The sequence below is a fragment of the Denticeps clupeoides genome, chromosome 10, assembly GCF_900700375.1.
Source record: "Denticeps clupeoides chromosome 10, fDenClu1.1, whole genome shotgun sequence".
In the NCBI taxonomy this organism is placed as follows: Eukaryota; Metazoa; Chordata; class Actinopteri; order Clupeiformes; family Denticipitidae; genus Denticeps; species Denticeps clupeoides.
The window spans coordinates 9779811-9806472 of NC_041716.1; the positions used below are offsets into that span (position 1 = coordinate 9779811).

Sequence of the window (26662 nt, forward strand, 5' to 3'; positions counted from 1 at the left end):
CCAAGGGTGGAGAAGGCAGGATGGTGGAGTCACAACCCAAGACCTGAGGAATGGTGAAAAAAAGTGAGGGCCTACAAGTTTCCAGGTCCGCCTGCTCTCTTCCAGCCCAGGGAGGAGAACCCTGAAAATGCCATGGCTTGTTCTTTAGGGGTCCTGCCCCACTACTTCATTGTTTGATTATTCTGTTACTGTTCCTCTTCCAGGACTTGTGCCTAGCAATGTGTTGTGCTTTTAAGGAGGGGGTCTATGTTGTTAGGGTGCCCCTGACACACCAGGTGGTTCTATATCAATGTCGTATTACCTATATGTGGTTTCCATTCCCATGTAATTAGTGTTTCTGTCATGGTCATGACTTTGGGGGTACTCCAGATCTGTGTGTGAGTGTACATGGGTTATACCCTTTTTTCAAATTGTGACTGTATGCTGTTTTGCCTGTTCTTGTATATCTTGCGTATCTTTGTTCCAAGTAAAAACCCTGCAAAAAATATTCGCTACGTAGCGTGAAAATTCCCCCATTGCCCTCGGACGCCGGGTTTCAGCTGGATGGATGTGTTTGCTCTGACATTACATAGATTTTAGTTCGGACTGCACACAGTGAAGAAGAGCAGGGTGAGATGGTGGGGTGGGAGTGGGTGGGCGATGTGCGGCAGCTCCGGTTCACACGCGGCAATATTGCTGATGGCCACACAGTTTGACAGGATGTGTGATTCACCAACAGGAAGTCGATGTCATTGATTGCCGGTGTGACAGGGGGCGGGGGTGTGAGGATGATTTAGATTTTTGATTGGATTGCTTTTGTTTGAGCTGTGCTGGAGAGCATGACGCTATGTCCTTTATAGCAGTGACACTCCAGTTAAACCAGATCTGAACCTTAGCGATTATAGAACAGCCAATTCTATTCTGTCTTCAGATTCTTAAGCATATATTAGATTGATGGATGAAAAAAAAAACATATCTGTTTGCCTGCCTGTGTCCGTTCATGATTAACCTGTTCTGATCAGGTTCTCAGGAACCGCTAAACTCTATTAGATGTGCTTGTGCCACAATGCTCAGAAAAGGCCTGATCACAGAGCACCATCTAGTGTTCCAGTTTAGAGACACAATGATGATATTGAAGAAAATATTCCTCAGCCACCAAATGGATGCCACATTTAGTTAAATGAAAATACTATATAGTTTATTCAGAATATTATTATTATTACAGTATGGTTATTATATGGAGAAACAAGTATACATACAACATAGTTAAGAAATAAAGATAATTAATTGATAATCTGATTAATGTTAGCTCAGTGACTACACATGAAGGAAGCCTGATTTCATCCTGCCATAATGACGCATATTCCATCCAATAGATGCCACCCTTAGCAAATCAAAACAGCAGAATTCAATTTACAGTCCACATCACTGTAAAATAATTGCAAGCTGATTGCAGTGGGACATTAAACCTGGTTTAGTTTAGCCTAAACAACAGAGATCTCTTTATCATTGAGAATCACGTTGAATTTAAAACCAGACGTGAAAATCAAAACATCATGTTTTAAAGATTTAGTAATGAACATGGTAAACTATTTCACAGTAATGAAAGATATTAATTTACTTTGGACATTCCACACTTTATCTAGTCAATGAAAATATATTTATGTTATGCAGGATTTGTCAAATTGTTGATGTGTGATTTTGTATAAAACCTGCTATAAATGTTGACTCGTCATCCTTTTTTTTTTATTTCTGTAGGTTTTTCTTTCACAAGCACATTTATCATTTCTTTAGGTTTTATGATGGAACGTAATACCCATATCTGCCACAGAGGGGCAGTAGGGTTTTTCCAATAAATATGAGCAAATGCTTATAAAATCCATACAAGCTTGTAGCCTGCCGCAAAATTATGCACATTTTTGTTACAGACGTTTAATGTAAAAAATACATTGATAATCACTTGGTTGGTCTGTGGCTCTACTGTTGCTACAGGGAACAACTTGTGCATTAACCCGCTGATCAATAGCCTGGAATGCCTGTGAGAACATGTTTAAACTCAATGTGACAGTCTATTGAACCAGTATGCAAGATATTCAGATACAGGGGATTCAGACATCTCCAAAATAGCAGGTTTTTGGGAGTTCTTTGTCTGCCTGACAAGTGTTTCCATAAAGGTGATGTGGCCATTGGTCATTAGGGTGCATGTGTCTAATCAGTCTGGTTTAATTACAGAAAATATGTCCTGGCCCTGATAAAGTTGTACAGCAAAAACACTGCATGTTCATGTCCGCTGCTGGAAGTGCTTACTTTGGGCATGTGACCATCACCTGGTTTGATAAATCCCTTTTCCTTCAGAACGCATGGATGGCTGTGTGCATGAAATGATGACAGCAGGATAGGAAGAAGGCAAGTCAGCAATGGCAGTGTGATGTTTTGATCCTGGTATTCATGTATACATTCATTAACATATATCAAAATATTTGTGTAGCTGTCATCATTCAGTGGCACATACGTGAATCCCTCTTGTCCATCTTTATTTGTGGCATATTTGTGTGTCACCAACATGGCATGCATCATATTATTCTCTGGCAGCATTACAATTGATTTGAGACTTCTGGTAGCTCCTGTGCCAATTAAATTCCTCTACTAACATGATGGACATTGGAGCCCCCCTGGGAAAGATGCTGATGTGACATAACCTACCTAAGAGGAGGGGGTACCTGGTACTGCAGAAACATTTATTGGCTTTAGCTGTACCAGCAACTATTAAGAAAGTTGCGGGTACACAGTTGCACGAAGCAACTGTGCATTTACCTACAAATAGAATAGAATAATGAGACATTCTTGCAGTGATTAAAATGTAACGTTGAGGCCCTTTTATAATAAATGGAGGTATGTAAATGAAAAAAAAAGCATGCCGTTGGCCCAACAAAATTTTTATAGAACAGCAACAATTAGAATACCATTACATATCATTATTCATTTATATTAATACCATTCTTGTAAAGATATTCTCTTTATATGTTTGGTGGTGGATATTGCCACTCCAAAATATCCCATATGTATTCAGCTGGTGTTATACATAATAAGATTTATTTCTTTTTCATAGTCAATTATTCAGTAATCGAAAAAAAAAAGATCAACACTTATTAAATGTATATCTATTGCATCATATTACACTGACTTAATGAGAAATGGGGGCAACAGCTACAATGTGAACAATTATTATCAAAAGGCTTATTTGTTTCTGCTTTAGACTTGTTCTGTCAGCTGTTTCACTCTGAATGTAAAATGATCATTCATGGCCTTTTCAGAAATGGTAACAATTGCCAAAAGCACTTTTGATTATCAGCCAATAAGTGAAGGATCTAGGGGGAATTCAGGTAAATATAAGAAAAAGTGTACATAGGCTGCATGTAAATTAATAAGAAAAAACTTGGAATCAAGAACATGGTAAATATTTTCTTCGTGTAAATTCATATAAACACCTTTATCTGTGACAATTTGTCAATCTGGAAGTCTACTCTATGAAATTATTCTTGGGTAAACGATTATCCACAGCACCCCAGCTTCAAAGCTGCCCTAACTTCACTGCAGTTCTAAAAAAAAAAAGTCCTAGAGCACTGTAATATAACTTCAATCTCAGAGGCGTGCTGAAGAAATATGAAACAAGTTGACAAGATGGTCCAGGGGGACAGTCCCTGTATGTCAGGTGTCCTCTAGATTTACATAAATAGATTTACATAAATAGAACGAAAAAATTGGTTGTATCTTGAAAATGTAAAATTCTGTGTACCAGAAAATAATTAGTTTGAAAATGATGAGTTTAAAATGTACGCCTTTGAGTTCACATTAGTGAATAAGCCCTTTGAACATAGAGCTGCGCTGAGTACCAACTTGAAAGTAGTGCACCTATAAACGGAGTGTTGCCTCACACTTCACCATAAATGTTTAATAACCTTTAGTACAATTTACTCACCATAAGGGTGCCAAAGGGAGAAATCACAATTAATATGACTTGTCTATACTTGCCTATGTTTTTTTCCAGTAGGGGAGAGTTAGGGATTATACTTTCTCTTTATCATAGGTCCTATTTGTCATTGTGATAATTAACGCCATTTCAGGACAGAGAAAAGCCTAATTACACACATTCTGCTGAACATGCAAAGGAAATGTAAAGAAATTCTATGGAGCCCTTCATTTTTATTTATTTGATATTTCAAGACAGACTGAGTAAATCGTTTCTTGCACTAGCCCAGCCTCAGCAAACATGGGCTGATCAGGCACGATCCTCCTCTCTGGAAATGACAGTTAGTTACAGTCGATAAACAAACAGATGAATAAAAAAATATACATGAATAAATAAAAATACATTTTCCAAACAGAAGATGGAATGCAGTTTTATTTGTCCAGCGTCCAATAAAACAGTGGCATGTGAAATGTGCATTTATGTGCGAGGGATGTCTTCACTCTCTGAATTTGGCATCCTTGGCTTCACAGTTTCAAGTATTTCAATCGACTGCTTCCGTCCACTTAAGGCTAAAGGAACATGCATTTAACCAAATAGTGTACTTCACATCATTCCATGAACCTGGATTTCTCACAAATGACATGATATGAGCTTTACATAAGTCATGTGAAAATACTTTACAGAGGCGTACATTAATTTATTAAGTAGAAATTGGCATACTGTAGAGTTGGATCACGCCAACACACAGACGTATCAAAGACCTGCAAATAACGGTAACTGTAAAATATTCTATTTGTGGCAGGAAATGTTATATTTTGGTGCAATTTAATAAGCAAAAAAAAAAAAAAGCTACATGTATTTGTATTGCGTTGTATTGGTCCATTATGCAAAATATACAGGCTTAGATTTCCACGTCCACCTCTGCCAGTTTTTCTCATTCAGAGCAAAATGAGTGATGCTCACGTGATTGCTTTCAGTTTAGGCTATTAGCAATGTTAACTCCGGGAGGTCAAGTCAGGCTCTCCCAGGGATGCAGCGTTTGTGAACCCCCTTCCCTACCATGGGACCCTATGTGCATCCTACCGAAAGCCAAAAGTTACATGCATGTAGCCTTGAGGTTAATTCAGTTCTGCAACGTTGTGCCTTTTTTCTGAGACTGTGTTGCGTCTGCGTTAATACGTCACAAGAGGGAGACAAACGCTCACAGTAGAATCGAACGTCCAGGAATTTCATATAATAATAATAATAATAATAATAATAATAATAATAATAATAATAAACTGAATCTCAAATGGTCTTAATACAAGTGATAGTAAAGTATTGTTTATCTATTTTACATTATGGAATTGACTTTTTTCCCTAGAATTTATATTTGAAAAGACTCAGGTCGCTCTGCATTCTAACATTTTTTTGAAAGCCTTCCTGAAGCTGTCGTCCAGGAAGGCGTAGAGGAACGGGTTCAGGCAGGAGTTGGCGTAACTCAGGCTGGTAATGAAGTAGGAGATGCCGATCAGCAGCGGCGTGGTCCGCAGGTCCGTGGTCAGCGCCACGATCGTGCTCAGGTGAAAAGGCGTCCAGCAGAAGAGGCACACGGCCACCACGATGAACACCATGATGGTCACCTTCTTCTTCGCCTTGTCCAGCGCCTTGGCGTTGCTGTTGAGGCGCATGTTGCGCAGTTTGTACAGCATCATGGTGTAGAGGATGCAGATGGTGGACACCGGGATGGCGAAGCCCAGGAGGAGGGTGTAAATCCGGCTCGCCTTGAACCACAGGCTCTCCGGGCTGGGGAAGCTGAGCACGCAGCTCTTGCGCTCCGAGTGGTCGGGGCTGACGTAGACCTCGGCGAACACGGTGAAGGGCACCACGATGAGGATGACCAGGGTCCAGACGCACAGGCTGACGATCTTGGCCGCCCTGTAGGTGCGGTAGGGCATGCGCTTGGAGCGCACCGTGGACAGGACCACCAGGTAGCGGTCCACGCTCATCACGGTCAGGAAATAGATGCTGGAGAAGATGTTGTAGTGGTCGATGCTGAGGATGACCTTACACAGCACCTCGCCGAACGGCCAGTAGTGCAGGAGGTGCTCGGCGATGTTGATGGGCAGCACCAGCGTGAACAGGTCGTCGGCGATGGCCAGGTTGAGGATGAACATGTTGGTGACCGTCTTCATCTTAGGCGCCTTCAGGATGACGTATATGACCGCCGTGTTGCCCGTCAGTCCCACGGCGCAGATGACCGAGTAGATGACGGGCAGCACCACGTACAGGTGGGAGTAGAAGTCGGCCGGCGGCGCGCAGTTCGGGTCGGTCCCGTTCAGGTCCGCGCTGTCGTTGCATGGCGGGTCGGCGCCGGTTCGACGCGTAACGTTCTCCATGTTGTTAGGAAGCCACGCACATACACCCCCCACCCCCCCAAAAAACTATTTCTTTACTTTAGAGGCTCGGAACCGTCCAAGATGTTGATTCGGTCCAGAGGTGGCATTGTACAGTTTGTTCGTCCGATTTATTCATCATCTGATCTAGATATAAGACACACACAAAAAACATCTCTTCAAAACTATTGTTAAATAAAAAAAAAAGAATTGATAAAAGATACAGAATAAGGAAGAACATTGTATGTCAAGACATGACATCAAGTTGAAACCCCCAAAAAAGAGAATTTGAGAATTAAAACGAAAGACCCAAGTGGGACTGTACCTCGCCAGGCTGGTTCTTTCCTCCCCAAAATCCATCCGTAATGTGAAGCTGAGCCGCGGTTGAGCCAACAAGTTGGGAAAAGGAGATGGAGCTGGTGACGTCACCACGCCCCCTGCCTCGTCCCCCGCGCCCGTGCATTCGCTGCTGAGTTCTCGCAGAAAAGTTGACCGGTTTCATGCAACCGTCTTTTTTGTTCTTAAAGAACAGAACATGGGGTAGTAGATTGCGTTTCTTGCTTTTGCTGAGGTACAAAACCGCAGCTGTTCAGAAGCGCAATCGGGAGCTGTCCGTGGTGCTGAGTACTCGAGTTTTCATGCGTTTGTGCGTTTGGGAGTCAGCGTCATGGTGGTGACCTGTGGCTTCTTCTTTCGTCATCGGAGTCATACAATCGTTTGTGGGTAACGGCACATTTTATGCATGAGGTTTCTGTCAGTTGCATCTTCATTGTATTTAAAACCAGCTTTTGAGAAGACAGCTGACTGGAAATATAACAGCAGTACTTTGAAATCTGAATATTAACATGGGTGGTTTTTGAATAACTGAAAGAGGTCAAAGTGATTCTGTACTATGCTCATAAAATGGTAATTCTTAGCATGGGATTAACATACTTATATTGATCAAACTGAATATTATCACAAGGGTGTGTTTAGAAATAGAGGGTGTAAAAAGAGAAACCATAGCCTTATTTGTTCTATAAGTATTGTACCAATAAAATTTGGAGGCTGAGAGTGTTACTCAGAATGGAATACAAAGAATAGAAAAAGAAACAAATGTTTGGATTGACCTTGTCTTTTGTATCATGTGTTATTTGAAGTGAAATAAAACAAGAGTACTATATCCACTGGTGTATTGTCCTCTGATGTTCATAAATGAATGAAATGTTAAAACACTACAAAAATCACCATGGGTGCCGTTGGCCATGGACATGATCAGAATGTATTTTGCTCTACTTGAAAGCTCTGAAACAAATTATGAGGGACCCTTTATAATACAATATTACAGGGACACTACATCTTGTACAAGCATGAAACATATTATACTTGATTGTTGTGTTTGTTTGCTATCTAGATTTGAGAACTAATCATCCTATCCTTAATATGAAAGTGAAAAGTGAAGTGATTGTCATTGTGATACCTCAGAACCGCGCACGGTAAAATAACAAAATGTGTTCTCTGCATTTAACCCATCACCTTGGTGAGCAGTGGGAATCTATGATAGGCATGGTGGGTGGGGAAGGTACTTTGCTCTGTGACACCTCAGTGGCACCTTGGCGGTTCAGGATTTGAACCAGCAACCTTCCGATTACAGGTCTGCTTCCTTACCCGGCTAGGCCACCAGGTCAGGTCAGACACAAGCCCCAGACAGGAATGCTGTTATTGAGGTTGACCAATGTATTGATGAACAATGACAAGACAGAAGGTTGTATAAGTCGTTTGGATGGTTCCGTTTCCAGAACCAGCGGTGCTCTCGCACATAATAAACAGGAAAAATGCATACATACATACATACATACAAAAGATAAATGGAAGAGATATACAGGCATGAACTTCACCGCATTAAAGATCTCATCACCATGGTGTTCAAATAAACAGCCAGACATGCATAGGACTGAAAGACTGAAATAGACGGCCTTGAAGCGACATAAGATTATTTAACCAAATATCAATATTTATTAGCATATGTCATGATCCGGACCGGCAGGGGTTACTCCGGATCCGGAGTCCGGACCGGAGTTTCATATTAGTCTTGTGTAATGTTCCCTGATCGTGTTCACCTGGTGTCTATTTATATAATTGTATAAAGCTATCCTGTTCATGTCTGTTCACCGTCGGGTCATTGTGCGTGTTTATGTTCCCTTGTCTCGTGTAGTTTGTATTAAACCCCTGTCCTGTGATCGTGCGAATGCGTCCTCCTTCACCGCCATGTCCAGCCCACCCGTGACAGAATGACCCGACCATGTGGACGCAGCCGATCTACGCCCCGCTGAGATCCAGGGAACCGTGGATGGTCGGGAGGACGTCTGCTCCTCAGATCCATGTTCAAGATTCCATGTATGGACGTCCCCCGACGCCGCCGTCTCGTCCTGATTCCAGCGACGCACCTCCGGTAATCGCCAGTTCCCTGCCACGATCCATGTCATGTTTTTATCAGTTCCCCAAGCGTGACAGACTCTCGGCGGCCTACGAAAGCTACCGTAGGGTCGAGAGGATCTGTCACGCGGTCCATGTTCCCCCTGCCGATCCCGGAGGCGGGGAGTACCGACGAATCCGTGCGACCGGACCTTGATGGCCTACGAAAGCTACCGTGGGGTTGAGGAGACCGGTCGCGCAGTTCAGGTGCTCCCGGCGTTAACCGAGACGAGGGAGGCGGCGAACTTCCCAGCGGGGCGTGCCGGAGACTGACCGGAGTGACTGTGCCTGCGGACGGCGGACAGGATGCCGGTCCCCCACGGACGAGCCGTGCTTTGGCCCAGGCCTGACGCCGCCGGTGCAGGACTGCCGCCACTCGTCCTTATGGACTTCTCCCCCTTTTCATGGACCGATTTGTGGGCACTCCCAGGTGGTAGTGCCTTTGAGGGGGGAGTACTGTCATGATCCGGACCGGCAGGGGTGACTCCGGATCCGGACCGGAGTTTCATGTTTGTCTTGTGCAATGTTCCCTGATCGTGTTCACCTGGTGTATATTTATATAATTGTATGGTTGTGCTTCCGTGTCCATTACTATTTCCATGTGTCTAAAATCACACTTTAATGGAGGCTCCATGTTGCAAGGAACCTGCCTTCTTGACAGAGATCAAACACAACAACATACAGAGAATATGTATTCAAGACTTTACACAGTTGACGGGACTCATTGTCTGGAGTCTGATGAGGACAGAGGACTGTAGATTTGCAAACAGATTGTAGAAATGTAGAAAAGAAGACAACGAAAGTGACATTGTACATTAAAACCAAATCAGAAGAACAAAATAATGACATTTCAATGCAAAGTCATCAAAATATAAAGTGAGAAGAGCTTAAAGTGATATCAGGGAATTCATTGGCATTGACTTGAGTTTAATCAACAACACTGGCCAGTTAATAAATCAAATTTTCAACCATGCATATTTTCTGACTGACAGATTGATCACACCAGGGGAAAGATGATTAGAACTCCCTTTGATTCACAAAATTCCTGTATATGTGCTATAGCATCAAGGAATGATTCAATAAATAAAAAATACAGCTTGTTGCCATATGATTAGAAAATCATTTAAGTTACTATTTAAGAATAAACTAATTCACAAAGTTTCACACAAATGTAAATTCTGTTATCATACAGATTATGGCACAAACAACTTACACAGCCTAGGTGTCAGGATCCGGTCCGAAATGGGGGTTAATTGTTGTCCTGTGTAATGTTCCCTAATCGTTTTCACCTGTGTTAATTGTATAAAGCTGCCCTGTTCGTTTCTGTCCGCTGTCAGGTCTTTGAAGTTATGTTCCGTGTTCACCAGTGTCTTCGTCTCGGATGTCTCCCCTGTCCTGTGATTCACTAATTAAACCCCTGTTCCGTGATGTCAGGTGAAAGCGTCCTTCATTACTCGTCATTCCTCGTCACTCCACGTCCTCCTCTCCGTTCACCCGCCGCGTCATGCCCGCATGGACGTGACACTAGGTGTTTACAATACCATATTTATTTATAAAGCACTTTAACACAACAAAGCAGCTGACCAAAGTGCTGTACATTAAAATAAAGTTAATTACCAGGAACAAAACAGACATGGACAAAAAGTTCATTAAAAATTAAGAACAAAAGCAAAACAGAATAAAATAAAACTTGCAGCAATTTGAATTAAACAAGAGAATATTTAAGACAACATATTAAAAGAGTTAAGAAAGGACTGCAAAAAAAGCCAAATAGAACACTGCATAAGAACTCCGTACAAGAACCACGTCACACTCGGGTTAAAAGCCAGGGTGTGAGTTTTTAAATGGGTTTTTTATCTAAACGCAGTGATTGATGGAGCCTGTCTGAAACTGATTGGTAGGTCATTCCATAGACATGGTGCGGCCTCTGCAAAGGCCCTGTCACCTCTGATTGTAATGTGACCAAGGAACAGACAGTAGTCTCTAGTCTGAAGACCTGAGAGAACGGGGTGGGGTGTAAGAATGGAGTAGGTCTGACAAATAGGCTGGAGCCGAGCCATTCAGCGATTTAAAAAATAATAAAAAAATTTTAAAATGGACTCTAAAACAGACAGGGAGCCAGTGAGGCTAAGATTGGGTTATGTGATCTCGCCTGTTTGTACCAGTGAGAAATTGTGCAGTTGCATTTTGTACAAACTTTAGGCGAGCTAGAGATGTCTGGCTGATCCCAAAAAGCAATGAATTACAAAAAGTTCAAAAAGTTCAGGTGGGATGTAATGAAAGCATGAATCACTGTTTCCAGATTTCGTTTGAAAAGGACTGGCTTGAGTTTGGTCAGACGCCTCAGCTGAAAAAGCATGATTTTACAATATTGTTAACTTGTGCATCCATTTTCAGAGTTAAGTCCATTTTAACACCTAGGTTTGTAATGGTTTTTTACAAAGGTCTAGGGAAGTGAGGTCAATACGGGGGTCAACACACTACCAAAAAGCATACATTCCGTCTTACTCTCACTTACATCCAGGAAATTTAAGGCCATCCACCTCTTGACATCAGTCAGACAGTCGAGGAGAGGTTGGATAGAGCATCGCTTGTTACACTTAAGAGGAACGTATACTTGACAGTCATCTGCATAGAAATGAAAAGAAACATTGTGTTTTCGAAAAATATCTCCAAGAGAAAGTAATACAATAAGAATAAAAGAGGACCCAGAATGGAGCCCTGTGGTACCTCCCACAGACATGCCGTTGATGAGAAAGATGAGAAAGAGTCATTAATAGAGACACAGAGGCTTCTACCACACAGATATGATTTGAACCATTTTTAGGGCTGGACCGATAATACATACCCAACCTTGATGCAAGAATTGTATCAAAAGCTGCTGTTAAATCAAGAAGCACAAGTAATACAGACTCCCCAGAATCAGTTGCTAAGAAAATGTAATTAAAACTCTGAACTGAGACGATTCTGTACTGTGATGTGATTTAAACCCAGACTAAAAAACTTCCAGTATTGCATTTCTGTTTAAAAAGGGCTGTAGCTGGACATGAACAACCTTAGTTTAGTTTCAGACACAATAACCTACAAGGGTTCACCACCAAAGACAAAAGCACAAAATTCCATGAACCTGGAATCTCTTATCTTACAATGTAGAGCCATATGGTGGGCCAGGGGCACCAGGACGTGACAGTACCCTCCCTATGACGAGTGCCAAGCAAGAAGAGTACAAAGTCTCTGTAGCATACACTGAACCCCAGTGGAACTAGTCTTGGGGTTCTCTCTCCTCCAGCAAATTTGGGCAGACAGGGGGGCCTGTAAACCTAAAGGTCATTTCTCCATGCGTCCAGACAGGAGGTCCAGTGTCCGTTTGTTCCCTAGTAGTGCTTTTTCCATCATCCATTCCCTAGTGGACTGTTTCTGCCTCTGTTGTAATGAAGGGCTGGGTGTCCAGACTCATTTAACATCCCCTCAAAAATCCCTTCATGCAAGGGCAAGGACAACCCTCACTGCCCGATTTGTCCAGAAAGCCACAGCCTACATGATAGGACCTGGAAAGAGAGAGGGAAAAACAGTGGTAAAGGGTAGGGGAGAGAATGAGTCTAGGGGCATCCATATTTGAATTCAGCTCCACCGCTAGTATATACTGTAGACCATTGTAATACATCATTTTATATGGATGAGGGACACCTTGACCTTGGGAGGATAAAATCCATTGGCTAAGTGTTCAGAGCCTCTGATGTGCATTTCAAAATGTCAATTAGTGTCCAGGTAATGACTGTCAGTGTCCTCTCTATGTACCAATTAATCAAAAACCCTTTCACACATTAGAAACTGAATAAAAGGAGAAAGAGGAACTCCCTAAAGAGCCAAGCCTGGCTAGCCGAGCAGAGCTTCTTATGAGATATTAAAAACAGATGTTAGCCAAGAGATATGAGAGCTGGCTGAGATTGCTAAAATAAAAACTATATGCCTGATTCATTCCTGTGGTTCCACACAACTTGCCTTCTTTGGTTTCGACAGCAGACTGATGTGCACATCAGTGCCACAGTTTAAGCAGTCGGACATGGTTAATTTCTCTCAAGAGAAAAAAAAGTCTGGTGAACGCACTTCCTGAAGTAGTCAATGATGTTATATATTAACATTAATGATAATGAGGGCAAAAATCATATTAGTACGACACAAGTGCACTTATGAAAAGCTCATTTCCACACCAAGCTAATGACTAGGGCCTGGTGTTGTTCAGCAAATAACTAGTATTTACAACACCAACATCTGAGCAACTTCAGGAATGTGTAGTAGATTAGGTAGCCAAGGGTCACCAGGGGTCAGGCACACGTGCTAGTAATCAAAGAAAATTTGAAATGCTAAAGAGTATAATTGGTTATAAACCTTGGCTATCCATGAATATGCACATCTTGAAAATGTTGCAATATCCTCTGCAACTGCTTCTTAACACAATGGACAGCCATGGACAGATGTGGCTGCACAAATTTCTTCCCTAAGTAGAAAATCATGTTACATTAAGTAGTGATGCTAACTAATTATGTGGTGTATAGATTCATTGCATTTCCATTATCCTTATAAATTATAATTTACCTTTTTAAAATTATATTGATATGAAAAGGAAAAATCTCTTTATTTTTGTGCAAGGTTGTATTTTTGTCTTTCCTGGTATATGTTTGGTGTGCTAAACAAACTTAGCCCATGGGGATCATGTCCACTGCCAGACTAAACACGAAGAAAGCTTATCAGTGCTTCTTAATGGGCAAACTACTGAATGTGCAAACACTCTGTGTGTTACTTCTTAAATAGAATTTCTGAAATAAATAATAAATAATGAAAATAAAATTATGGTTCACAGTGAACCAAAATTGCCCCTCTCAGGACCATATCAGCAGAATATTGATTTTAAATCATTAAACATTGAATGCACAGCCAGTACAACAAAATAACCTCTGCCCTGTTAAAGTTGTTGCACGGGAGGGAGAGGAGTATTGACACCAGCTGTTCTATTGTTTGTTGCAATATGATTGGCTGATGCTAAATTAACTAATCAGATGCACTTATGCTTTCATTGTGTAAGAATTCTGGTAATCAGCATGCATTAAATGGCTTGTTTCGTTCAGCCCTTACCTAATTAAAACTGCATCTTTTTTTTTCCAGCTATAGACGCTGACCCTTTCAAATGCCCACATTCTGGAACTTCACATATCCTGACTACACAGTTCGAATTGCTGAACAGATGGCTTCACTTTATTCGGTGTGGCAGGCTGGAACAGACAAGATCTCCTGTAATCAGTCCAATTTTCACTACACAGAGAGAAACACTCCTTGATCTGTAACCTGAAGGATCAGAAGTCACCCAAGGACTGAAGGTAGCATCTATGTTAATGAACGCTAAAAGGTATTTTATGTTCTGAAAGCTGCAGTGAGACAGGTTTTAATATTTGCTTCTAGGCAAAAAAGATGAAAGAGCAGTGTTCAAATCTGACAGAATCATAATCCTGTTCTGTCGCTCTTGCTGAAGTACTTGGCCTGGGGAAGTGCAAACAGTTCAAATGGCACTCAGAAGTCACTCTTTGAGAAAAACAAGAAGCCTATGGGCACCAGTAGTCCTCCAAGCTTTACTATATATAAGGAATGCTAATTTAACCATGGAGAGCACCATATTTTGTTCTTCAATGGATATTCATGGACACGTCTTAAAAAGTTGAGTATTATGTAATATTGCTCATACATATACAGTATGTGTTTACACTGTGGTGTCCATATTTTCCCAGGTGCTGGCTTCTTACGGTAGGGTTGTTAACCTTATTATGACTAATGAGCCAAGTATCTGCAGATGTTGTGTTGGATTTTATAATTAGCTATTAGACACTTGAAATAAACAGTAGTTTGTTTAAAGTTTTACACAGATGTGAATGAATTCTATAAACTAAGAATGCTTTTAAAGGTCCCCTGTTATGATTTTCTTTTGTTTTATTTTATGTAGGTCTTAGTGGTCTTAGAAGTCTTAGAGAGCAATTGGCATTCCCTGGGCAAACAAAGCATGAGAAAGAGGTGGTAACCTTTCTCCTTATGATGACATAAGGGGAGACGTTCCAGATCTTGTCACATGGTTTCAACTCTCTCATGATAATTAAAACACATCACCTCACACCGGTGGCCTAGGTCGGCTATATTCTTTAAGCAGTAAGCAGTTCCACTTGTCCAACCGACCCAGCCACCTGAATGGCAAAGCTGACGCCCTCTCTAGACAGCACACTCCAGACGCACCAGCATTCGATCCAATACCGATTCTCCCACCTCAGAAAATCCTCGGTTCAATCTGTCCATCTGGGATCTAGAGAACAGGTTCCACGTGGCACAGGCCAACGGCAACAACTTGCCACAGGGAAACGTTAAAATTTTATTTTAGTGAACAGCGCTAAGCTTTCTTTTCCATAAGGGTAGTACATGTCCAATTATAGAGCTGTTCTATTATTTTAAATTGTGTCTGTTCTAGTTTCTTAAAGTTTGCCATTCATTTTAGTACTTTTTTAACTTTACAGTAATTTTTGCACTTCATGACAGTTCTGTGCATTTCTCTGATTCCATTTCTTGCTAAAAAACACTAATCTACATTTAATTTCTTTCTAGTTTCCTTAAAGGGTGGCTGACCATTTGATATACCTAGTATACAATATATCACAGAATAGATACTTCTGTTGGTTTTCCAGGATCTTTTGCTGTGAGAGGTTGCTTCACTACCAAAACCGCAATGGCTGAACAATGCATAAAGCTGTCAAGTTGAATGTGTGAAAGCCAGGAGGCATGATCCATGTCAGTGATCCCTTAATAGGGACCATTTGAGCAGAAAACTCCACTTGTCCCTGTCACCTTTGCAAAGTCAGTCCGCACTTTAAACATTGAATGTGAGAAATGGCCATTTTACAGCTGGAATTTTACAGCTCTGATAAGGTTATTGACTCTTGCAGCTCCGGGTGTTTTTGATTTTGGTTCGAGTGAAGTGGTGAACTTTTTGAAGGTAATTGAGTCACAGTTGTGTAGTAAATAAACATATTTACCAATGGTTCTTCTCATTTGTGGTGTTCCTGCGTATTTACTAGCCAGCAGCTACTTGGTCGGCGGTGGAAGCAGTCCATTATGGATGCTGTAGTATCACGTTCCTTTCCCATGTTACCTGGCCTGGCTACAGCTTCTCTTTCGGGGGAGGGCAGGCGAGAGGATCGCTTGTTCAGGTACCCTTGGTTCGCCTTTTTGTGTGAGCTTTTCAAATGGACTTTCAGATTCTGGGGCTTTTCCCCTTGAGAAGTATTCCACATATTGTATCACCTGCTTCTACAACAAGGCACTTACTTTTATTTTTGCCACTGTCATAATCAAAGAAATCCCAAATAGGACTTTCTTCCGCTTTCTTCCGACTTTCGCTGCAGCCATCACGCTAGCCGGCGGCGTCACGGACAGACTATGGACACGTGACGTCACAGACCACGTGTTACCATAATGGTCAAAAACCTGGCTTAACACTGGCAGCGTGAAGTAAATAGATTTTAATTCAACCCAAAAGGCTTATTACAAAGACGAAAACGAAGGACATTTTTGCTATAATATTAGTTCGTTTTGTATACACACAAAACAGTTTCAGTTAGTTTTCGTTTTTTATTTCACACTGTAAAAAAAATCCCGTAGTTTTTACGGAAAAAAACTGGCAGCTGGGGTTACCAGAACAATTCCGTAAAATATACAACAAAACAGTAATTGCCTTCACTGAATAACATGTACATTTTACAGTTTAAACCAGCATATAACACACTGGTCTTCTGTTATATTTACTGGTTTAAACTGTAAAATGTACGTGTTATTCTGAACAACATGTCAATTTTACAGTATAAACCAGTAAATATAACAGAAGTCCAGTGTGTTATATGCTGGTTTAAACTGTAAAATGTACATGTTATTCTGAACAACATGTCAATTTTACAGTATAAACCAGTAAATATAACAGAAGTCCAGTGTGTTATATGCTGGTTTAAACTGTAAAATGTACATGTTATTTGGTAAAAGCAATTACTGTTTTGTTGTATATTTTACGGAATTGTTCTGGTAACCCCAGCTGCCAGTTTTTTTCCGTAAAAACTACGGGACTTTTTTTTACATTGGACATCAAAACCCATTTGATTTCACTAAAACATACACAGTATTTTACTACAAAATCACCATTATTATAGGACTACTATATTGGAACAGAAATAAAGGCATGTCACAGATATTCTGTTAACCACACAGACTTTATTGTAAAAACAAAGCCCAACTTTAGTTAACCACAAGGCTGCCACAGAACCGTCAAACGTATTATCTCAAGAACATTGGTTCACAGCATCAGAATAAAACATGTTCACACAGCATCAGAATAAAACATGTTTCATGTGTGAGAGTATATGTCTGTGTTAGAGTGAGTGTCTCTCTCTCTCTCTGTGTGTGTGTGACATTGTCATAAACAATGAAGAATCAAAGCCCAACTTTTGGTAATCACAAGACTACCTCAGAACCATCAAACTTAACATTATCTTAAGAACATTGGTTCACAAGAGCATCAGAATCGTGTGTGTGTGTGAGAGAGTACATATGCCTGTGTAAGAGTGAGTCTCTCTCTCTCTCCCCCTGTGTGTGTGTGTGTGTGTGTGTGTGTGTGTGTGCATATGACTGCATGTAGGGGAGTATGTGTTTGAGAGGATCATCAAAGATGAACCATACTATAGATCATTAATATGTGTGTGTGTGTGTGTGTGTGTCTGTGTGTGTGTATATGTGAGAGAGAGAGAGTACATATTCTACAGAGTGTGTATGTGTATGCATGCTTGAACATGTGTGTGTGTATATGTATGTGTGTGTGTGTGTGCAATGCATGTTTTTGTGCATGTTTGTGTCTGTATGTATGTATGTTTGTGGGCGGATGAGTGAGAGAGGGTGGATCATCGAACAGTCTTACTGTGAGCACCATTCATGGTCAGACAAGTCTTGTATAAGTGTAATAACTCTCGGGTTCACATGGAGGCGGGATTTGCTGATCAGTCTTAAAATCAGACAAGAAATCGGTCAAGACTATGCATTTAAAATTTAGATTCCGCTATCTAACTGACACTTTAGTTAGATAGGTAAAGTTTAAGTCGAACATTTACATTAATAACTACTAAAGCAGAACAAGGAACAACACAAGTTGCTGGGCACCTTTGCAGGCCATTTACAATGTCTCTCGCCACTTGTAATCCGAAAGGTCAGAGATTAAGGTGAAGACTCTTGGGTTCACTGGGAGTTGTTTTTTGTTCTTCTTTTCCACCACCTTTGTGCCCTTTTCAGGATTGATGATGAAAAAACACCTTGAAAAGAAAAAACAACATTGAAAACCTCTGTAAATGGAGCCACATACACAGTCTCACAAAAGTGAGTACACCCCTCACATTTCAGCAATTATTTTAGTATATTTTCTTAAGGGACAATACTATAGAAATGAAATATGGATATATTTTTAGAGCAGTCAATGTGCTGTTTGTATAGCAGTATAGATTTCCTGCCCTCTGAAAATAACTTAACATACAGCCATTATTGTCAAAATAGCTGGCAACAAATGTGAGTACACCTTATGTTTTACCAGATGTATGTTGTTTAACCATGCAAAGCCACATGTCCTATTCGTCGTGTTCATGTTTTTGCCTGCTTGACAGGACCATACAAATTTGTGTATCTTGTATTAGAGCAGTTAAAATTTGGTGATTTGAGTCCAATTATCTCATACCAACCAATGTTAAACATGGCACCTTAGAGCAAAGAACTCTTTGATGATTTGAGAATTACAATTGTTGCTCTCCACAAAGATGAGCAAGGCTATAGGCTATAATATTGGTAACAATCTGACACCGATTTACAGTACAGTTGTCAGGGTCATACAGAGGTTTTGCAAGGTGGGTTACACTCAGAAGCCTGAAAATAATCTCACAGCCTAGGCCATCTTTGTGGAGAACAACCAGAGAGTTCTTTGCTATAAGGTGCCATGTTGAACATTCAATTGTATGAGAAAATCGTACTAAAAGCACCAAATTTTAACTGCTCCAAAACAAGATACACAAACTTGTATGGTCCTGTCAAGCAGACAAAAACATGAACATGATAAAGAGGACATGTGGCTTTGGTTAAACAACATAAATCTGGTAAAACATAAGGTGTACTCACTTTTGTTGCCAGCTATTTTGATATTAATGTATGTATGTAAAGTTATTTTCAGTGGACCGAACATATATACTGCAATACAAACACCACACTGACTACTCTAAAATATACCCATATTTTATTTCTATAGTATTGTCCCTTAAGAAGATAAAATAATTGCTGAAATGTAAGGGATGTTCTCACTTTTGTGAGGTACTAGGTGTCTCTACATACCTTTGCAAAAATTCAAGCACTGATGCCAATTCAGTAGGGTGGTGAACGTTGAAACAGTAATAACTGCCGAACATTAGGCTAACAGCAGCGATGAATGTAGTGATGTCATCATTCACAATCTTGCGGTCCACACTGAGCATGAATCGATCAGCAGCATAGCAGGAGGGTCCTGTGGATACATTTCAATGCAATGAAGTTATGTACATGTAGCAAGGTAATAGAGTATTTGCAAATATGACTGTTAGACAAATTGCAGTTTATTTTGTACTGCACTGAAAAACTATTTCACATAGGGTTCATGATAAAAGAGACACTTGTGTTTGCTAGATACTCACTTAATATTATTGTGAAATCAGAGTTGAGGGTTAAGCAGGTGTCTTTCCAGAAGAGGAGGCACAGACCACCACTGTTAAAATATATAAACTCAACTTTATAGATAAACATTTAATCATTAAAGCTTTGAGGGTGTTACTGTATATGAATAAAACTTAAACTTACCACAGACAATGATGCAAGGGGTCACAGGCAAGTTTCCCAACTCTTCATCCTTTTCAAGGCTTGTCTCTTCTACATAATGAAGAAGGAGCGCCTCTTTCTCATCAAAATAGGAGAGAAGTAGAAGAATCAAGTCAAGAATTTTGAGAAGTAGAAGAATCAACCATTTGTCTGTCCTCTCAAAACTTGAAGTTTTGTGACAGCCCGTAAGACATGCTTGTTCCTGGTTGCACAAACATTCCTCATGAAGTTCAACAGCCTGTTTCCCTTTGTGTCAATGCTGTTTAGGAAGATCTCTTTAAGTGGTATCCCTGTGAGGTCTTTAAAGTGCACTTCAGTTCCACTTTCCTGAAACAAAAATGGCCACTCTTCAGTAAGGGTTTTCATGTCTGTTCCTTTGTTGATATCTTTTCGTTGACTCTAGTATGTAGATTTCATGAGAACCTTCACTTCCTCTTTCAGAAATTTGTGCTGTAAAAAAAAAAAAAAAAGACATAGGTACGTACTTAGTTGGACCAGGAATAGTTTGTTGCCCTGTTGTTATTCAAAACCAGGTGTTCATTTAGAATGACAAGATAGTAAGTAAATTACAGACAAACTTTTTACAGTTGTACAGTTACTTTAACGGACATACTAATATTTTGCCTCACTGTTAAAATAAAATGTATTAAACAGAACAAATAACCAAAAATAACAACAAAAAAACAAAACTGCTACTTTTAGGTAACAAAAGTAATAATTATGTCTGACCATTACAGGGATAGTTCACCCAAAAATGAAAATTCTGTCATCCTTTCTCACTCCCAGATTGTTCCAAACGTGTATGCATTTATTTGTTCTGCTAAACACAAAGGAAGATATTTGTAAGAAAGCCAGTAACCAAACAGGCAGTAAATGGGAATGAGATCTGCTTGGTTACTGACATTCTTCCAAATATCTTCCTTTGTGTTTAGCAGAAAAAGAAATGTATACACATTTTGGAACAATCAGAATTTTCATTTTAATATTAAACCATCCCTTTTTTGTAATGGAAACAAATACTTGGACTTACTGGTCTCCTTTAGAACAGAAATAAATTTCCTGGCTTGAATCTTCTGGGGACTCCACTCCAAGTGACTTTAAGGTGTCCTCAAGAGATTTTTTAGTTGCGATTGAGAGTTCAGGTAATACAGCATCAATGGCATTGCTGATGTTTAAAGTGTTTAGCTCTGAATCACCCATTTCTGAAAAACAACCAAAATAATAATTCACATAAATTATAAATTAACCAAAAAATGTTTTGTATAACGTACCCCTGTACATTACTTCTGCTGGGACTTTGGTATTCTCTGTAAATCCAATCTGCCTTATTGCATCTTTAACAGAATCACCATACAGCTCTGGGTAAAATGCAGTGCATTTCCCTCAAACTTAGATCACACATTGACCCTTCTGACAGATAGGCCTGGTACATTTGATGCCTTTCAGAGAGAGTGGAGCACAGGTTTTTGAAATTCTTTAAGTTCCTAGCACATCTTTTAAAGTAACTGTGCTTACTTTCAAAGCGCATTGTCCACAACCTGATCAAAGGACCAAACTTTAAAATCAGTGCAGGGTAATGTCGCAAGTAGTGATGCTTAGGCTTTAACCTATGTCCTGGAAAGAAAGAAAATCTACAAGCAAGATATTCTTGGATAAGAACGTCAAGGTACGCAACCTCTGGCAATGAAATTTTCTGTGCACAAATGAGCTCCACAATGTCTTTTAGCTGAAGGGTCAACTGCCAAACATCATCTGTGGGCTCTTTCACCTTGTCACACATGATCACAGGAAGAAGTCTTAGAAAATTCCAGTTCTGAATAGCCTGACCAGAAAGCTTTACTCCATTGGAGTTTACTGCACATAGCTTACTCAATGCATCAGAGCCACTGTACTTAAATTTCTTAATGAGTCTATTCAGAATTGAATAAGTGAACCACTTTTTCTACTTTATGAAGTACTTCAGGTAAAGGCCTAAATCATAGGAAAGGATACCCTCAAAAATGTCATGGCCTAAACAAGGTGGCAGGCCAGGCACACAAACATTGAAGTAATTTAATGAATTAAAAATTGAGTCAAATATTATACCTTCAGCGTTTTGTTGTTCTTCAGACTGTAAGAGTGCGCTGAGGTCCACATGCATTTGGATCTGTTTGAAAATCTGTTCGTGTTATCCGGCAATACCTGCAGAAATATTCAGAAAAACTGAAATTTTCTGTGAATCCACCGATATTATGAGACCCCAAATTGTCCCCTGCAATGCACAAAAGAGTCCATTTAACTTAACAACCTAAATGCTGTTTCACATCGTGCTTGCAAATCTTACTAAGTTTTACATGCGCTGCGAAGATATATAATAATGCGCCACAAACAGGGTACATGCTACTCGTGTTTAAAACCACACACTTCTTCAAACAATTTAATTCAACTTACCAATTTGCCCAGACACATTTATATTACTTCACATTCCCACCAGTTTGTAGTTCTGCTCAGTTAAAGCAATAATCGTTCGCCACTTGTCCACTGCCGACGTGCTGAAACGCAAACGCTCCGCGCCAATGAGAGCTCAGCCAATCAAATTCTTTGTCCAAGGCGCAATTTTATCATGATTGGACGATGCTTAACGGTTATCTTTCAAATACTTTCAACTAATTCCTGAGAGCAGAGACAAAACAGAGCGTAGAATTTCAGATTTCGTTTCACACACCCTTAAAAAGTAAAACCACTGCTAATTACAGCAAAACAATACACTGGACACAGGCAGGACACACCTATCAAAACACACAATTTTAACATAAGAATAGCGCACAAAGTTACAATCTTTTCTGGTTATTAGCATGTTGACTAAAGGCTGATTTGTACTTTAAGCATGTGTCATGTCGGGGTGTAGAGGGAGGACGGCTTGCAGGAAACGTCTTGTAGAAATAACTTCTTTACTTAATTCAAACGAGAGCTCTTCACATACACCAAGGGTGTACTCACACTAGGCAGTTTGAACCGTGCCCGAGTGCGTTTGACCACCAAAGCGCGGCTCGTTTGACTAGTGTGAGAGCTCCGAGCCGTGCCCGGGCGCGGTTCGCATGAAGTGTGAGCGCTAACCGTGCTGAAGCACGGAACAGTACGCGTGATGTCACGTTTTTGCGACGTTCCAAAACCAACATGGCGGGGAAAGGGAAAGGTGCAATGTTTGTTGGAAATTTGGGCAGATGAGAGCATCAACAACAGGTGGACAAAACGCATAAAAACTCCGATATGTTTTGCAAAATACGGGATTATCTTCTTCATCGGGGATACCAAAGAACCACCGAACAGTGCCGAGACAAGGTTAAAATACTGCAGGCACAGTATTTAAAGGTGTGGGATGCACCTTAAATCTGGCAGCTCTGCAGACGAAAAAGATAAATTCCAATGGTATTACGCTGTCGACGGCATCAAACCATCTAGCCAACCGAATGCGATCAGCGAGAGCGCCGCTCTTCCTGTTTCTCCTGAAACCCCGCCCACCATAATGACGTAAGCGTGCTGAAAGCATATGTGAGTGCAGGCCAGACTCGTACTCGGCAACCGTGCCTAGTGTGAGTACACCCTTAGAACGTTTCCAGTCCAGAGGAGTGGTTCTTTAAAACACTACAATACAATATTTTATGATAACAACTACTATAGAAATCTATTGAAATCGAACGAGAATTGCTGGTGTCTTCCTCTTGTAAGTCGCTTTGGATAAAAGCGTCTGCTAAATAAAGTAAAGTAAAGTAAAGTAACTACTTATACATTTCCAATGTGTACAGATTACAAGGCATGAATATGTTGAAACGCTTTTCTTCATGACATTTTTTAGAGAGCATTGACTGAAATCAACACAAGCAGGTTTAATAACATCATGTTATCTCATGGGTTTTCACATGTGATGCCATGAGTTTCACACAAGAATGTTCCAAAAACACATTTTTGCACATGTAAAAAACATGAAATTCATGTCTTTTCTGTAATGGATAATACAGTATATTGTTAATTTTCCTGCAATAAACCGTATTTTCGTATGTTTTTAACTGTTAAATGTAAGGTCTTACTCTGTAAAACTGATTACGGTTTTGCACTGTAAATTCTACGGTTATCCCATGTTTTCAGGAATACGGTTGTATCCTGTAGCATTTATACGGTATTTTACTGTTAAATTTACGGACATTTTTTACAGTGCAGTTAACGAAAATGCTTTTTCAATTCTAGTTTTAGTTTTATCGTTCGTTTTCGTTAACTATAATAACCTTGACCCGACGGTGAACAGAAACAAATAGGGCAGCTTTATACAATAAGACACAGGTGAAAATGATTAGGGAACATTACACTGGACTAACGTGAAACTCCAGTCCGGATCCCAGACCAGAGCAACCCCTTCCGGACCGGGTCATGACAGCTCCGTGGGATGTTCAAGGCTTGGGAAATCTTTTTGTAGCCTAAGTCTGCTTAAAATGTCTCAATAACTGTATCCCTGACCTGTCTGGTGTGTTCTTTGGACTTCATGGTGTTGTTGCTCCCTATACTCTCTTAAACAACCTCTGAGGCCGTCACAGACATTACACACAGGTGCATTCTATTTAGTCATTAGCACTCATCAGGCAATGTCTATGGGCAACTGACTGCACTCAGACCAAACGGGGCTGAATAAATACGCACACCCCTTTTTTCAGTTATTTATTTAAAAAATGTTTGGAATCTTGTAGGATTTTTGTTCCCCTTCTCAAGTGTACACCACTTTGTATTGGTCTTTCATGTGGAATTCCAAAAAAATTGATTCATGTTTGTGGCTGTAATGTGACAAAATGGGGAAAAGTGGCGCCGAATACTTTTGCAACCCACTGTATTTTTAATAGAAACCATTATTTATTAAATGTAATGATTAAATATGTTTATTCATTTATTTGAGACACAGAAATGTTCACATGTTAATGCTGATAGGAATGTTAAACTTCCCTGCAGATGTCAGAGTTATTAAAGCCTGAAAAGATTTAAGCAGCAGGCAGCCACATCCCACCAACAATGCATACTTTAACAAACAATCCGAGCTGATTGCTATCACAACAGGCAGTTGGATAAAACAGGTAATGTGCATGCTGATTTTCAGCTAGCAATTAAAATGGATTTCTTTTTTACTTCCCATCAATCAATGGTTTTCAAATGACTTTGCCTCACATGTTACATGACTGCATGAAGGGTCTGCAGGTCCAGATCATTACTAACAAGCATAAACCAATGAGGGAAAAATTACTTCCTTTAAATGCAATGGACAAAAGACCAATTACCTGTTCTTTGATTGGACTCATGGTCGCTCTCTGACACATCCAGATAGATCCGAGTTTTCATTGCCTCACATTGAGATTAAAGGATTTCTGTGTGCCCCATTAGATGACATTATCCACATCAGATCCTCATTTTTTCACGCAAGTGCACAAATTGTGTGTGTGTTTTTCTTTAATCGTTGCTAGGAAACACTGTTAAATGTCCTTGCTTTAGCTTTAATGCTTAGAGGCAAGTCTCTTCTTTTCTTTTACATTCCCATACAGTTCTTTCAGTCTCTATAATCTTACTGTACATAAAGTGTCTGACTGAGGGCCCTTGGTGTTGCCTGAAAACACAGTAGGCCTGTAAGGAAGCAGGTATAGAAAACATTTTGCTCTGATCCAGATGATTAATCAAACAGCCATCAGCAGAGACCTAGCAGCATAATCACTCTGAAAGCAGATAAATGTCCTTGAGAGTTTGCTCTGACTACTCATATTGTTCCTGGGAAACTTATGGCAACAGGCTTCTGCCAGCTGTTGGCTGCAGAGACCAGAATTCAGAAAGATACATTAGGGGCTGGAATACAATATCCATAAACAGTGCTGTTTTCAAGTTCAAATACAGTGACCATGGTTGTTTCACAGCCTGACAATTCACTTTAGAATATGACAAATTCCAGTCAATGCAATTTATTTACATTTCACTACTTGAAATGTAAAGAAAATAAACTCTTTTTTTGGGACTCAAGTCATGCTTGACTCCCCAGTATACTTCTCCATTTCTGCAGGCCCAGCAGAGGTGCGACCGCAAAAAGCACTCGCTCCGGCATGTGCAGGCAGGTATGAAACTGATCAGATCTGACAGGTAGCTTTCATAACTCTGAAAGCAGGAAATAAAAAAAAAAAAAAAAAGAAACACAAAGCACTGTCCCTCCATTATCGAGAAGACTGTACAAGTAGATGTCAAGGACAGTGACGTGACACTGATGAAGCCTGCTCCGTGGCAGCTGAAGACATGCATTGGCCTGAACAGTTTAGAGGGCATCCAATGAGTAAACTGATAAATAAATATGTTAAAAATAGATAGATACACAAGTAAATGTATTGAGCCCAAACGAACTCCTGTGCAGAAGTCCTCTATGCCCTTGATATCAGACAATTTGATATCATTTTATAATCATGCAGATTATATGAATTAAAACACATGCAAATAAGCCACACAAAATTCCTCTCCAATTAAGATAGTTTTGGCGTTTTTTTTTTTTTTACACTGGGTCTCAATATGCCATTCTGCGGTTTGGACACTGATAGTTTGTAAGTCATAATGAACTTTGAATTAAATCCACACATGGTTCTCATCAAGTATGATTTTTCTAAGGGATAAGAATGATCCTTTCTAGCACATGGTGATTCGCTCGGTAGTCTGGCAGCAGAATGGGGGCGTTCCGAATATCGTTAGTGTCTGCTTCCTCTGTACACACAGGAGGGCATTCGAGTTCAATTAGTGTGCGAGTGTTACAGCCATGCTGCCTACTGCCAAGGAGTGTGTTCATAATTCACAATTGAGCGCAAGCGTGATATATGGATATCGCCGAGCCGGGGCTTCAGTTTAGCATCACACACAACCATGACTTGAAGGTCTGCTACTTCTT

The 26662-nt window shown here is 40.3% G+C and overlaps 1 protein-coding gene and 1 long non-coding RNA gene across 6 annotated transcripts; both read right to left on the reverse strand.

Annotated features, from left to right (window-relative positions):
- Positions 1–4773: 4773 nt before the first annotated feature.
- npbwr2b (neuropeptides B/W receptor 2b) lies at positions 4774–6776 on the reverse strand. The gene is made up of 2 exons (XM_028994366.1): positions 6650–6776; positions 4774–6471 (listed from the first exon to the last, which is right to left on the reverse strand). The coding sequence occupies exon 2, from the start codon at positions 6325–6327 to the stop codon at positions 5332–5334; it is 996 nt and encodes a 331-aa protein (XP_028850199.1). The 5' UTR covers positions 6328–6471; positions 6650–6776; the 3' UTR covers positions 4774–5331.
- A 10274-nt stretch (positions 6777–17050) lies between these two features.
- On the reverse strand, positions 17051–25160 carry LOC114798500 (uncharacterized). Of its 5 annotated transcripts, none has more exons than XR_003751068.1 (8): positions 25032–25160; positions 22165–22386; positions 21820–21915; positions 20765–20936; positions 19717–20184; positions 19554–19624; positions 19219–19387; positions 17051–18158 (listed from the first exon to the last, which is right to left on the reverse strand). It is a non-coding gene; the product is annotated as an uncharacterized LOC114798500 (long non-coding RNA). The 5 variants fall into 5 exon arrangements; XR_003751067.1 differs by lacking the exon at positions 25032–25160 and adding an exon at positions 23099–23341; XR_003751070.1 differs by lacking the exon at positions 25032–25160 and having other exon boundaries at positions 19717–20061; positions 20158–20184; positions 22165–22767.
- Between the last annotated feature and the right edge of the window lie 1502 nt (positions 25161–26662).